The sequence below is a fragment of the Bos mutus genome, chromosome 2, assembly GCF_027580195.1.
Source record: "Bos mutus isolate GX-2022 chromosome 2, NWIPB_WYAK_1.1, whole genome shotgun sequence".
In the NCBI taxonomy this organism is placed as follows: Eukaryota; Metazoa; Chordata; class Mammalia; order Artiodactyla; family Bovidae; genus Bos; species Bos mutus.
In genome coordinates this window covers 13,749,960-13,763,985 of record NC_091618.1, presented here as the reverse complement: position 1 = coordinate 13,763,985, position 14,026 = coordinate 13,749,960, and the positions used below count along the sequence as shown (strand labels likewise).

The 14,026-nt window shown below is 42.0% G+C and overlaps 1 protein-coding gene across 3 annotated transcripts in view; it reads right to left on the bottom strand.

The window, feature by feature from the left end:
* ZCCHC17 (zinc finger CCHC-type containing 17) overlaps positions 1 to 13,877 on the bottom strand; it is a 51,611-nt gene extending 37,734 nt beyond the window's left edge. Inside the window, exons 1-3 of one of the 3 annotated variants that reach the window (XM_005906171.3) lie at positions 13,772 to 13,824; positions 5,487 to 5,587; positions 5,166 to 5,286 (exon numbers count right to left, since the gene is read on the bottom strand). In XM_005906171.3, the coding sequence (XP_005906233.1) occupies positions 5,166 to 5,231 (66 nt within the window). In that variant the 5' untranslated portion in view covers positions 5,232 to 5,286; positions 5,487 to 5,587; positions 13,772 to 13,824. Of the gene's footprint in view, positions 1 to 5,165; positions 5,287 to 5,486; positions 5,588 to 13,765 lie in introns of all 3 variants that reach the window. The other 2 variants (XM_005906173.3, XM_070384411.1) reach the window with 2 other exon arrangements.
* Positions 13,878 to 14,026: the final 149 nt, after the last annotated feature.

The following is a 14,026-nucleotide window of genomic DNA, read 5'->3' as shown; positions in this document are numbered from 1 at the left end:
TATGCTTGTATCCGCTACTATGCTTAATGGACTCTGACACCAAGATGCCTCTCAGAGGACAAGAGAAGGATGAATATTAGCTTGTCAGCAATCTTGTCAATGGGCCCCCCAACTATGCTGAGCCTGCTAAAAGAATCGCTAGAATATGGGGCACACCACCAGTTTCTTCAAAGGGAACTGATCCTAAAATGCTTAGATTCAAATTTAACGCAAACATTTATTTACCAAGCACTTGTATGCAAGATACAACATCACGCACTATGAAATAAAAACAACATAAAAAAAAGAGATGCTCAGCCTATTTTTTAAAAAATTTGAATTAGTTACCAAGATACATGAGATAAACATAGCCTCTGCTCTCCAGTAATACACATTCTTGTGGAGAAGACAGACATATACACAAGAAACCATAGTACAAGATAGACTATAAATGTCATGATAGAGGTACAAACAGAGGATGGAAGAACAACTAAGTTTGCCATCTACCTTCCTCCTATACCACCCAATTCAACAAGAGTTCTCTTATGGACCTTTAGGTTCCACCACACATTGATGAACAACTGAACAAACCCAGCTGCAGATTTGGAGAACTTGATTTAGAACTTGCCATTTATTAACCATCAGGGCAATTATTTAATTTCTAAGAAGTTTCATTATCCATAAAATGGGATTAACAATTTCTTCAAAGAAAGTCAATGACACATAATGTGTGAAAGTGCTGACATACATCGGGTTTACAAATTTTTTTTGAATTTTAATGTAAAGTCTGCTGCTGCTAAGTCGCTTCAGTCGTGTCCGACTCTGTGCAACCCCACAGACGGCAGCCCACCAGGTTCCACCATCCCTGGGATTCTCAAGGCAAGAACACTGGAGTGGGTTGCCATTTCCTTCTCCAGGGCATGAAAGTGAAAAGTGAAATCGCTCAGTTGTGTCTGACTCTTCGTGACCCCATGGACTGCAGCCCACCAGGCTCCTCCATCCATGAGATTTTCCAGGCAAGAGTACTGGAGTGGGGTGCCATCGCCTTCTCCGTTATTTACATTAATGGAAATACTTCTTTATAAATATTAGGCACTCAATAAATGTTTGCTGGATGAATATTCTGAAGTTTCTTCTTTTTAATTTATCATGAAATTGCTCTTTCTCTAATACCAGTCACTTCTAGGCATTTTTCAAAATGTGTTCCTGAAATATTAGAACTATAGTTCTAGTATTACAACTATAAAGTTCTTTCTGAACACTACTCTAGCCCATTCATCCTTGACCAATAAAATATAAAACCTACACTAATTCAAGCCTCATCTCATATAAAAAGATAAAGGTTAAAAGACACTTTATTACAAATCTGAGTCAGTTTGTAGAAAGAGCTCTTCTCCCTTTTGTGCAATACCTCACAAGTGAGGCCTTCATGATCAGAAAAATCAGTTTTATCTCCTGAGCTACAATTTCTTCTTTTTGAGCTCTAGTATCTCACTGACATCTGGGGATACCATATGCCCTAAAGAAAAAGGACAGAGGTTCTGAAGAGCAGTTGCTTGCTATTTATCAGAATGTTATCATCCTTTCTACCTTGACTTGTACATTACAAGTTGGAATCCACTTAATAGAAGTCTAGAACCACATTTATCTATAATCAACCAATAGTCACAAAGTCTGTCTTCAAAGGCCTCACATTATTAGGTGGTAAAACTTTTGTCAACTATCATAAAGAAAGTATGAATGCCATAAGAATGACATAGTTAAAATAGGTACTCATAAGACACTGAAAACAATCTCGTTTGCTTTATAAAAAGGGAGATAACATTAATGAATTGCTGTATCTCAGGCATTGTGTTTTCATACATGATAGTTTATTTAACTATCATCACAATCCTATGAAAGTTGTTTTTATCTCCATCTAACAAATGAGAAAACTGAGGCTCAAAGAAATTAAGTGACAACCTTAAAGATTACATAGTAAGTAAAAGAGGTAGGACTAGAATCCAGGTTTTGTATGGTTCCAAAGCCTCTGCTCTCTAAACAAATACAATGCCTTCTCCCTCAAAGGTTGATCATTCATTCAGTCATCAAGGTGTATTGAGCACCTTCCATTTTCTACTCACCTACCTGAGACTACACAACAGTGAACAGAACAAGCAGGGCCCTGACTTCATGGAGCTTAGCATCCTCTAAGGAATGTGAAGTCAAGTGGGCCTTAGAAAGCATCACTATGAACAAAGCCAGTGGAGGTGATGGAATTCCAGTTGAGCTATTTCAAATCCTTAAAGATGATGCTGTGAAAGTGCTGCACTCAATATGCCAGCAAATTTGGAAAACTCAGCAGTGGCCACAGGACTGGAAAAGGTCAGTTTTTATTCCAATCCCAAAGAAAGGCAATGCCAAAGAATGCTCAAACTACCACACAATTGCACTCATCTCACACGCTAGGAAAGTAATGCTAAAAATTCTCCAAGCCAGGTTTTAGCAATACGTGAACCGTGAACTTCCAGATGTTCAAGCTGGTTTTAGAAAAGGCAGAGGAACCAGAGACCAAATTGCCAACATCCGCTGGATCATGGAAAAAGCAAGAGAGTTCCAGAAAAACATCTATTTCTGCTTTATTGACTATGCCAAAGCCTTTGACTGTGTAGATCACAATAAACTGTGGAAAATTCTGAAAGACATGGAAATACCAGACCACCTGACTTGACCTGCCTCTTGAGAAATCTGTATGCAGGTCAGGAAGCAACAGTTAGAACTGGACATGGAACAACAGACTGGTTCCAAATAGGAAAAGGAGTACGTCACGGCTGTATATTGTCACCCTGCTTATTTAACTTCTATGCAGAGTACATCACGAGAAACGCTGGGCTGGAAGAAGCATAAGCTGGCATCAAGATTGCTGGGAGAAATATCAATAACCTCAGATATGCAGATGACACCACCCTTATGGCAGAAAATGAAGAGGAACTCAAAAGCCTCTTGATGAAAGTAAAAGAGGACAGTGAAAAAGTTGGCTTAAAGCTCAACATTCAGAAAACTAAGATCATGGCATCTGGTCCCATCACTTCATGGGAAATAGATGGGGAAACAGTGGAAACTGTGTCAGACTTTATTTTTGGGGGGAGCTCCAAAATCACTGCAGATGGTGACTGCAGCCATGAAATTAAAAGACGCTTACTCCTTGGAAGGAAAGTTATGACCAACCTAGACAGCATGTTAAAATGCAGAGACATTACTTTGCCAACAAAGGTCCGTCTAGTCAAGGCTATGGTTTTTCCAGTGGTCCTATATGGATGTGAGAGTTGGACTGTGAAGAAAGCTAAGCACTGAAGAATTGATGCTTTTGAACTGTGGTGTTGGCAAAGACTCTTGAGAGTCCCTTGGACTACAAGGAGGTCCAACCAGTCCATCCTAAAGGAGATCAGTCCTGGGTGTTCATTGGAAGGACTGATGCTAAAGCTGAAACTCCAATAATTTGGCCACCTCATGCAAAGAGTTGACTCATTGGAAAAGACCCTGATGCTGGGAGGGATTGGGGGCAGGAGGAGAAGGGGACGACAGAAGATGAGATGGCTGGATGGCATCATGGACTCAAGGGACACGAGTTTGAATAGACTCCGGGAGTTGTGATGGACAGGGAGACCTGGCGTGCTGCGATTCATGGGGTCGCAAAGAGTCGGACACGACTGAGCAACTGAACTGAACTGGATGAAGACAGACTTTACACAAGTACAAAATAAATATAAGGCAAGCCATTTATTTATGGTGGGAAAAAGATCTCTGAAGAGATGACATTTGGGCTGAGACCTAAAAAATGAGGAGTTGGTGAGAAAGCAGGATGGTTAGAGACAACTGCATGTACAAAAGTCCTGAGAAGGAAGCAGGCTTTAAGAATATTTGAAGCTATAAGGAGACCAGAGTGACTAGACAAACAGTTGTTGTTGTTTTAGTCACGAATTCATGTCTTGACTCTTTTGCAACCCATGGACTGTAGCCAGCCAGCCTCCTCTGTCCATGGGATTTCCCAGGCAAGAATACTGGAGTGGGCTGCCATTTCCTTCTCCAGGGTATTCCCAACCCAGGGATTGAATCCGAGTTTCAAATCCCATGGACAGAAGAGCCTAGGGGACTACAGTCCATGGGGTCACAAAAAAGTTGGATACAACTTAGTGATTAAACAACAACAACAACAAGACAATGAATAGAGTAGAACAAAACGACACCGCCAGAGTAAGCAGAAGCCAAGTCGGCTAAGGGTCATAAAAACAAATTTGGATATATTCAACTGTAATGAGAAACCGAGAAGAGCTTCAAGAAAGCAGCTTGGTCCAATCTGTTTTTAAAATGACATTCTGGGCAATTTCCTGGTGGTCCAGTGGTTAGGACTCTAGGCTTTCACTCCCAAGGGCTCAGGTTCAATCCCTTGTCAGGGAATTATGATCCTGTAAGCTGTGCATTGTGGCCAACTAAATAAATAAAACGTTATTCTGGTTACAATGTGGAAAAACAGATTGGAAGGGAAGTACAAAAGAAGTAGAGAACCCAGGAAGGGCTAGGAAGAGATGGAAAACTTAAACTAATGGGGTGCCATAAGATGTCCGTAGAGACACCAGAGACATATTTGGGAGGTAGAAAGATAGGACTTGCTAAAGACTGGGGAGAGAGGGAAAAAAAGATCAAATCAAGTAAAGAAATCAAGGATGTTGCCTGGATTTCTAGCGTGGGTACCTGAATGAATAACGGGTGCTTTTGCTGAGATGGGAAAAATGAAAGAACAGATTTCTTGAGAAAATAAAAAATTCAGTTTAAAACATAAATTAGAGGGAGTTCCCGGTAGTCTAGTGGTTAGCATTCCAGGCTTTCACTGCAGTGGCCCAGGCTCAATCCCTAGTTGAGGAACGGAGATTCCACAAGCCATGAAGCATGACCAAAAAAAAAAAAAAAAAATTCCCTTAAATCAGAGATGCTATGAGGTATCCAAATGAAGATGTGTCAAGTCTGCAGTTAGAAGTCTGGAGCTTAGAGGAGGTACATGTGGGAGTCAGATGTTCTACTAGTACTCCCCATTTAAACTGTAACATTCAAGGCATTCTCAAGTATTCAGGAGCTCCAAACCCTGCAGCTTTTCACCCTTAATTTATGCTTAATGTAAATGGTAGGATTTCAAAGACAAAAGAATATACCTCTCCTTGGAAAATAGTATAGAGAGCAGGCAAGTTCTCCATGGTCTCGGGTCTTCCTGAATTCATCCTTAATGCTCTATGGTTCCTCCATTTCTCTTCTGCTAAAGCTAATTGAAGTGTTCTGTCACAAAGAAATAAAACAAGCAACAATTAGAGACATATCCGTATAAACAAAAAAGTGTTGCTGATCTACACGTTCTCCCTACAGAATAATATCATTAGAGTTAACACCATGTACTTTTATTCAAACCTCTTTTGTCCACTGTAATTATGAGGAGTTTTGGAAACCTTGATCTTACTCCTTTTCAATTTGATACTTACCCAAGGCAATTAGCCTATTGTTTTTTGTTTTTTAATTGTTATTACTGCTATTCTTTTGCCAAGCGAAGGCTTTTGGTGGGGGAGGGAAGCAATGAATGGACCTGTAAAAAAAAAGGAATAATAATAGTAATAAGAGCTAATGTTTATCAAGCACTTACTATGTTCAGGCTCTGTGCACATCCAATATCTCATTTAATCCTCAAAATTTTCAAGATGTAGGTTCAATTAATTATCATATACATGAATGAGATAACCAAGGCTTCCAGAGGTCAACTTAATAGGTCTATGTCAAAAACCCAGAAAATGGTGGAGTTAAATTTTGCCTGACATCACAGTCCATGCTTTTAACAATGATGCTGTGCTGTGCTCAGTCATTCAGTTGTGTCTGACTCTTTGTGACCTCATGGGCTGTAGCCCACCAGGCTCCTTGCCCATGGAATTTTCCAGGCAAGAATACTGGAGCAGGTTGCCATTTCTTACTCCAAGGGATCTTCTCGACCCAGGGATCAAACCTGTGTCTCTTGCATTGACAGGCAGATTCCTTACCACGGTACCACCTGGAGAGCCCTTTTAAAAATGACACTAGGCACTGAAATGACTTCAAAAAGAGAGTATAGCTTACTTTTTTTCCCTAATGAAATTAAAAACATGCATGCTCATTTTAAAAGTTCATATAACACATTAATAATGAAGAAAAGAAAATCATCTTTAATTCAGCCTGATTTATATCCTTTCAGACTTTTTATATCTACAAGTGGGTTTTTTAATGGAATCATGAAACCATTAATTAATCTTAATTAGTAGCCATTTTCTTCTATATTTTAATAATTCATACACAAATACACACATCTTTTTAAAATGCCTATATAATAATCCCATTGCTGGATGCACTGAACTTATTTAATTATTTATGAATCATGTTAAAGCGCAGATTGCAATTCAGTAGGTCTAGGGTGGTGCCCAAGAAAAGGCATTTCTAACAAGCTCCCCGGGTGATACTGATGCTGCCAGAGTATCAAGTCTCAGAACTCTGAAGTTGGAAGAGACCTTAGAGGTACTCTTGCTCAGCTTTCTGGTTTCAAACAGAGAAGAAACCAGCAACCTAGTGGCTCTTAACCATGGCTCTTTCAGGATAATTCGCTGCTGTGCCGTGTGCTGTGCTAAGTTGCTTCAATGGTAAGTCGGACTCTCTGAGACCCCATGGACTATAGCCCACCAGGCTCCTCTGTCCATGGGATTCTCCAGGCAAGAATACTAGAATGGACTGCCATGTCCTCCTCCTGGGGATATTCCCAACCCAGGGATCGAACTCGCGTCTCTTAGGTCTCCTGCATTGGCGAGGAGGTTCTTCACCACTCGCACCATCTAAGAAGCCCACAATACAGTATGATCAGTGCTTTAAAAAAAAACAAAGTGATTAGGTTCAAAGTATTAAGAAAACAAAGAGGCCACAAAGACTTGGACACGACTGAGTAATTTCACTCACTTACTCATTAAGAAAACAAAGAGAAGACAGCCTGGGGGAAACAAGGACATTTGAAAGTTTAAAAGGTGACAAGTGAGTAGAACTTTAAGAATAAATGGAAGTCCTCTAGCAGAGAATACTGTTTGTTGGCCTCATAAGAGTGTCTGATTCTTTGTAACTCCCTATACATTAAGATTGCCGGGAGAAATATCAATAACCTCAGTTATGCAGATGACATCACCCTTATGGCAGAAAGCAAAGAAGAACTAAAGAGCCTCTTGATGAAAGTGAAAGAGGAAAGTGAAAAAGTTGGCTTAAAGCTCAACACTGAGAGAACTAAGATCGTGGCATCCGGTCCCATCACTTCATGGGAAATAGATGGGGAAACAGTGGAAACAGTGCCAGACTTTTTCTGGGCTCCAAAATCACTACAGATGGTGATTGCAGCCATGAAATTAAAAGACGCTTACTCCTTGCAAGGAAAGTTATGATCAACCTAGACAGCATATTAAAAAGCAGAGACATTACTTTGTCAACAAAGGTCCGTCTAGTCAAGGCTATGGTTTTTCCAGTGATCATGTATGGATGTGAGAGTTGGACTGTGAAGAAAGCTGAGCGCCAAAGAATTGATGCTTTAGAACTGCGGTGTTGGAGAAGACTCCTGAGAGTCCCTTGGACTGCAAGGAGATCCAACCAGTCCATACTAAAGGACATCAGTCCTGGGTGTTCATTGGTAGGACTGATGTTGAAGCTGAAACTCCAATACTTTGGCCACCTGATGCGAAGAGCTGACTCATCTGAAAAGACCCTGATGCTGGGAAAGATTGAGGGCAGGAGGAGAAGGGGACGACGGAGGATGGGATGGTTGAATGGCATCACTGACTCAATGGACATGGGTTTGGGTGGACTCCAGGAGTTGGTGATGGACAGGGAGGCCTGGCATGCTGCGGTGCACGGGGTTGCAAAGAGTTGGACACGACTGAGCGACTGAACCGGAGAAGGCAATGGCAAGCCACTCCAGTACTCTTGCCTAGAAAATCCCATAGATGGAGGAGCCTGGTAGGCTGCATTCCATGGGGTCGCTATGAGTCGGTCTCGACTGAGCAACTTCACTTTCACTTTCACGCAATGGAGAAGGAAATGGCAACCCACTCCAGTGTTCTTGCCTGGAGAATCCCAGGGACGGCAGAGCCTGGTGGGCTGCCGTCTATGGGGTCGCACAGAGTCCGACACGACTGAAGCGACTTAGCAGTAGCAGCAGCAGAGCAACTGAACTGATACATTAAGACCTGAAACTATTTTCCTTGAGTTTTCATAAGCAAGTTACTTCGTCTTCTCCTGAACCCTGAGCACACCCCCATACTTTCAGATGATTACTTCAGGTCCTTCTTTTGGAAACTCTTCCTGATTTACAATGACCATCCATTAACTGAACGGTCTCACTTAAAAATGAAAGAATATTCTGTCAGCCTTCCAAACCCTAGTTCTAAAACATTCCAATACCCAGGAACACGCCTGTCCTTGAATTCCATAAGACAACTCATGTCCTTTATAATAAACTTGCCCTTTTTTGTTTAGGTCAGCCAGAGGTGAGTTTTATTACTGATTTGTCAGTTCTTGAGAAATGGCTGATAAACAGCTTACATTTAAGCATCACAGCCTGATTGGATCCTGCCTCTTCCAATTTCCAAGCTATGCAGTCTCATCTCTAGTCCTTCCCTTCCCTCTGCCCAGCTTCCTCACCTCATATCCTAAAACAAAAGTTATTAACCTGAGGCCAATGACTCTATGAAGACACCTCAATTATCCCTTCAACTCTTGGGGCAGTACTGAGGTACAGACTCCATACAGGCATCAGCAGCTAGGACATCTAAATTAAATTCAAACAACCTATTCTATCAACTGTTCTTCTCTAAACAAAAGTCACAGAAAGAGCTATACAATCTTAAGTTATTTTTGACAGATTTTTGCCGTGATAAGAGTATGAACAGCTAAGTTTAAAGCTCTCCTATTTGCTCCTTTTTTAGAACAGTAGCTTGAGAAACCCTATGAAATTCTTCAAGCAGGAAACTGGGATGCATTTTTGAGAGAAATCTTATTATACAACAGTAACAGGCTTACAATTTCAAGACTGTAAAGGGTTGCCATTTTTTAAAATGGCATTTAGATTTTTTTCAAATTATATTCTGCAGAAACCTAGGGTTTTATAATGGTTATTCAAAAGGAATCCAAATTGGAAAAGAAGTAGACCTGTCGCTGTTTGCAGATGACATGATACTGTACATAGAAAATCCCGAAAACACTACCAGAAAACTTACTAGAGCTCATCAATGAATCTGGTAAAGTTGAAGGATACAAAATTAATATACAGAAATCTGTTGTATGTCTATACACTAACAATGAAGGATCAGAAAGAGAAATTAAGGAAACAATTCCCTTTACAATCGCATCAAAAATAATAAAATACCTAGGGAAAAATCTACCTAAGGAGGCATGGTAGTTACCGAGAAGCTTCTCAATAACTCAAGTTCATCTTTAAAAAGTCTGTTCTGAGATATCTAGGGGCCTCAAAAAAGTAGGGCCTAGGCCAACCAACCAAAAGAGAGTCTCCATACTAAAGATGAGGGAGCACAAGCAAAAAAAAAATCAGAGTTAGGAGAGGTCCCACCCCAGCAGTTGGGAAGCAAGGAGCCTAGCCCCAGTAACTAAGTAGATGTTGATCATCTTTTTTTAAAAAACAAAAAAATGTTTTATTTATTTAATTTATGACCGGGTCATCCCTGCTGGGTCCGGGCTTTCTTTAGCTGTGGCAGAGGCTTCTCGCTGTGGTGGCTTTTCTATTGTGGAAGACCAGCTCTAGGGTGCTAGGCTTAGCTGCCCCACAGCATTCAGGAATTTAAGTTCCCAGACCAGGGATAGAACCCATGTTCCCTGCATCAACAGGCAAATTCTTAATCAGTGGACTACCAGGGAAGTCCTAAACACTCGATTATTGCTGATTCCTATTGCCCTCCCAGCTTTGGGATGTGTTATGGGAGTGGGGGGCGGTTTATAGGATGGGGCCTACTTTTAACAGTATATTCTGCTTTGATCTGGTTTACCTATCAAGCTTTTATATAACATTTAATTTGGAAAAAAACATTTCTGTTGCTTTTAAAAAGTTTATAAAACATTGAGATAGATAATAAGACCAAATCTGTGGACTTAAAAGAGCTATTAAATTGACAAGGATTGAGGTACACCATTTGGAGTTGCCTTGCAATAGTTCTAAAGACAGAAAATCTCCCTTAATTGTTTCATTGACTGCTTTAAACAACTATAATAAATAAGGAAGCAATAGGGACCCAGTTATTCGCCACCTCCTTCCCAAAACAAAGGGCAGCAAGAAAAATACAGTGTGGGAATGGAAATGGGAATGGGAGGTGTAGCAGGGGAACGGTAGCCCAGAGTGAAGTTAGAGCCTATGCTGGGTGAAGAGGAAATTTGCGAAGAAGAGCAACCCAGTGCAGGGAGAAGCAGGATGATGAGTATGTCTGCACATTGGGGTAATCCAACGGGAAGTCAGTGCCCAAGGATGGAAGAGCAGGGCATGAGGGTTAGAGGTAGTTACGTAAAGCGAATTTTCTGATTTTAGAAGTTATATTATAGTTATACAATAGAATGTCCTTGTCTGTAGGAAAACTAATTCATGGGTGATGGGGCAACAGTCAGCAACTTGCAAGTGATTCATTAAAAAGTGTTTTTTGTACTGTACCTCCATAATTTTGTTAACTTTTCAGGCTTTTTTTCCATGTGCCTGCAATTGGGGAAAAAAATAACCACATCCTCTTCTCCTATCTCTCAAGCAATAAGAAGTTCATAGAATATTAAATTGGAAAGATACTATATGGCCACTTTGGAACTTCATTTCATGTGTCGCCTTACTGATCTGGCTCAAGATTACAAAACCATGAATGATGGAGATGGGATTCAAATCCTATTTACTAATTTTTTTTTCTTTTTTTTTCTAGATTGTGAAATTCTTCTAAGCATGCCCTTGTCTTGCACATCATCATATCCTTCAAATCGTCAGTGCTTACCACAGTATGGAGCACATAGAAAGGCTTAACTGTCAACTGAATTACTGACATACTTAATTTTACTTGATTTTAAATTGTTAGTTAATTTATCAATTCAGCACCTTCATTGATGTTTATATGTCAGGCTCTGTGTTAGGCACTTCATAAACCTCCTTTCAATCCTTATAACAATTCGACAAAGTAGGTTCTCTGTTTTAAAGGAATGAAGTAACTTGTCCAAAATTCATAGCTAGCATAAGTCACTCAGTCCTATCTGACTCTTTGTGACCCCTGTAAACTGTAGCCTGCCAGGGTTCTCTGTCAATGGCATTCTCCGTGCAAGAATACTGGAGAGGGTTGCCATTTCCTTCTTTAGGGAATCTTCCCGACCCAGGGATCTAACCTAGGTCTCCTGCATTGCAGGTGGATTCTTTACCACCTGAACCACCAGGGAAGCCCCCAAATTCATAGCTTGAAAGACACAAACCTTAGGCCGTGCCAAGAGACACACATACTTGCTACTAAACCATCCTTTTCATCACCATCTCTGTCCTCAGAAACTTCCTAGTCATGTAAGGATAATGGTGACAATTACAATGCAGTATGATCAGTGCTTCAAAAAAGTGATTAGGTTCAAATTATTAAGAAAACAAGAAAGAGAAGAAGGGCCTGGGGGAAACAAGGAAGTTTAAAAGTTGAAATGGTGACAACTGAGTAGACCTTTAGTGATAAATAGAAGTCCTCTAGCAGAGAATACTGTTTGTTGACCTCATAAGCATGCATGCCTGCATACTCAGTTGTGTTCAACTCTCTGCAACCCCAAGGACTACAGCCCACCAGGTTTCTCTTTCCATGGGATTATCCCAGTAAGAATACTGAAAGTTAAGGTCACTCAGTTGTGTCTGACTCTTTGCAACTCCATGGACTATACAGTCCAAAGTGGGTTTTCATTTCCTCCTTCAAGGGGATCTTCCCAATCCAGGGATGGAACCTGCATCTCCTACATTGGCAGGCAGAATCTTTATTGCTAAGCCACTATTTTCTTCCAATCTATCAGCCTTCTCCTTTTTCTTCAGTCCTCCTTATCCAGCTTAGATTCCATAGTCCATCATTCAAACAACAGCCTAACTTCCCTTTAATTCTGTCTTTATAACTCACCTAACCAGCAGCACCTCTACCCTGATGGAGTGCAGCAGATATCAGAACCCATTCTAACTAGGTTAAGCAGAAAGGGATTTACTGCCAGGTATTATGTGACCTACAAAATCACTGGAACGGGTATAAGAAGTATTGGTAGAACTTCCCAGGAACAACTCCTAACCCACAAAACAACAGTTTTTACGATGATAATAAAGTTATGGCTCTCACTACAGAAACTCACAAAACCAAAAAGCCTCTGCTTTATTTACCAGCAAAATGGGACACCTTTCACCCTCCTCCTCTCACTTCTAAATTCAATTTTCATCTTAGGTGCAAAGGAGTCCAGGAAATCTCTGGCTCTCAGTTCCACCAATACCCCAGTCTTCACTGCCAGCAACTCTCAACAAAGTGCTCTTTCTGCATCTATTCATACTACTAAACCTGAGGCATCAAGCTGCCTTCCCCAAGCCACCACCCCCTCCACCCAGCAAACACACACACACACACACACAACCCTGTGATTGCCCATTAATCTTAAAGTAAAAGCTACAAAGTCTGGCCTCTACCCGCCTCCAGCTTCATCTTGTACCACACTCCCCTTCACTCTCTGTGCTGGCCACAACGGCCTCTTTGTGCCTTTTACTCATTTTCCTCGCATTTGCCACAGGACTTCTGCACATGCTGTTCTAGATGGAACATTCTGCCTTCCTCCCTTCACCCAACTAATTATAATTCTTCCCCAAGGCTATCAGTTCAGGCATATTTTCCTCAGAGAAGCGTTCCTGTTTATTCAGGCACCCATAACACCACGTACCTCTCCTAGGTAGCACACACTTCCGTACTTCCCATTTCCTAGTGAGATCACTGGTGAGCATTTATTTCCCCCCAATCCCAGACTTAAAGCTCTGAAGTCAGGGACCATGTTTGGTTCACAATGTCTCCCCAGTGCTCTGTATTATAAATATTAGTTGGACGACTGAGAAGAAGGCCTAGTTCATAGGTCTGAGTCCGAATTTCTCAACAAAATTGTACTCTGGAGGCCAAGAGTCGGACATTTCCTTCATCTCTATCTTTATGAGGGGCACTGAGGAGGCGCTAGTAAAGGCTGCGGAATCATGGCAGTGACAAGTCCGCCTCTTCAGTCAGAGAGGGCCCTGATGGAGGCCAGGAGATGGGCCTTTTCTCCCTGGGATCCGCCTGGGCCAGAGCTCTGCACGGAAGGCACTGTTGAAGAAGTCAGCCATTGAGGGCCCCAGGCTGGTGCAGAGGCTCCCAAAACTCTGCTCCAGGCTAGAAAGGGAACCCAGGCTACGTGCTAAGTCGCTTCAGTCGTGTCTGACTCTGCGACGCCGTGGACTGTAGCCCGCCAGACTCCTCTGTCCGTGAGACTCTCCAGGCAAAAACACTGGAGTGGGTTGCCATGCACTTCCCCAGAGGATCTTCCCCACCCAGGGATCGAACCCGCGTCTCTTAGGCTTGGAACCCAGGATACTACACACCAGAGCTGGGAACACGGGGCCCCCCTTTGCCTGCAGCTGAGAAGAGCCAGCCTCAGACCACACAACGGAGGCGCCGCCTCCAGATCCCACAGCCACCCGCCCCCCGACCTTCCTTACACTTACTCGTTGTCAGCTTCTGGTCTTCCCCTCGCAGCATTGCGCGAAACACCAAAACCCAGTCAGTGAGCGTCCACCCACAAGACACAGCGCGCCTAGGCGGGACTCCAGCTCCATCCACCAATCCTGAATTCGTACTCCAGTGATGTCAGAAAGAACTGGCCAATAACAGGAAACTTCTCAGGGGGCGGTGCTGAGAGGTATATTGGAAGTCGATTGGGTTCTATCGGCCGGAAGTTCTACGGGAAAGACTAAGTCCGA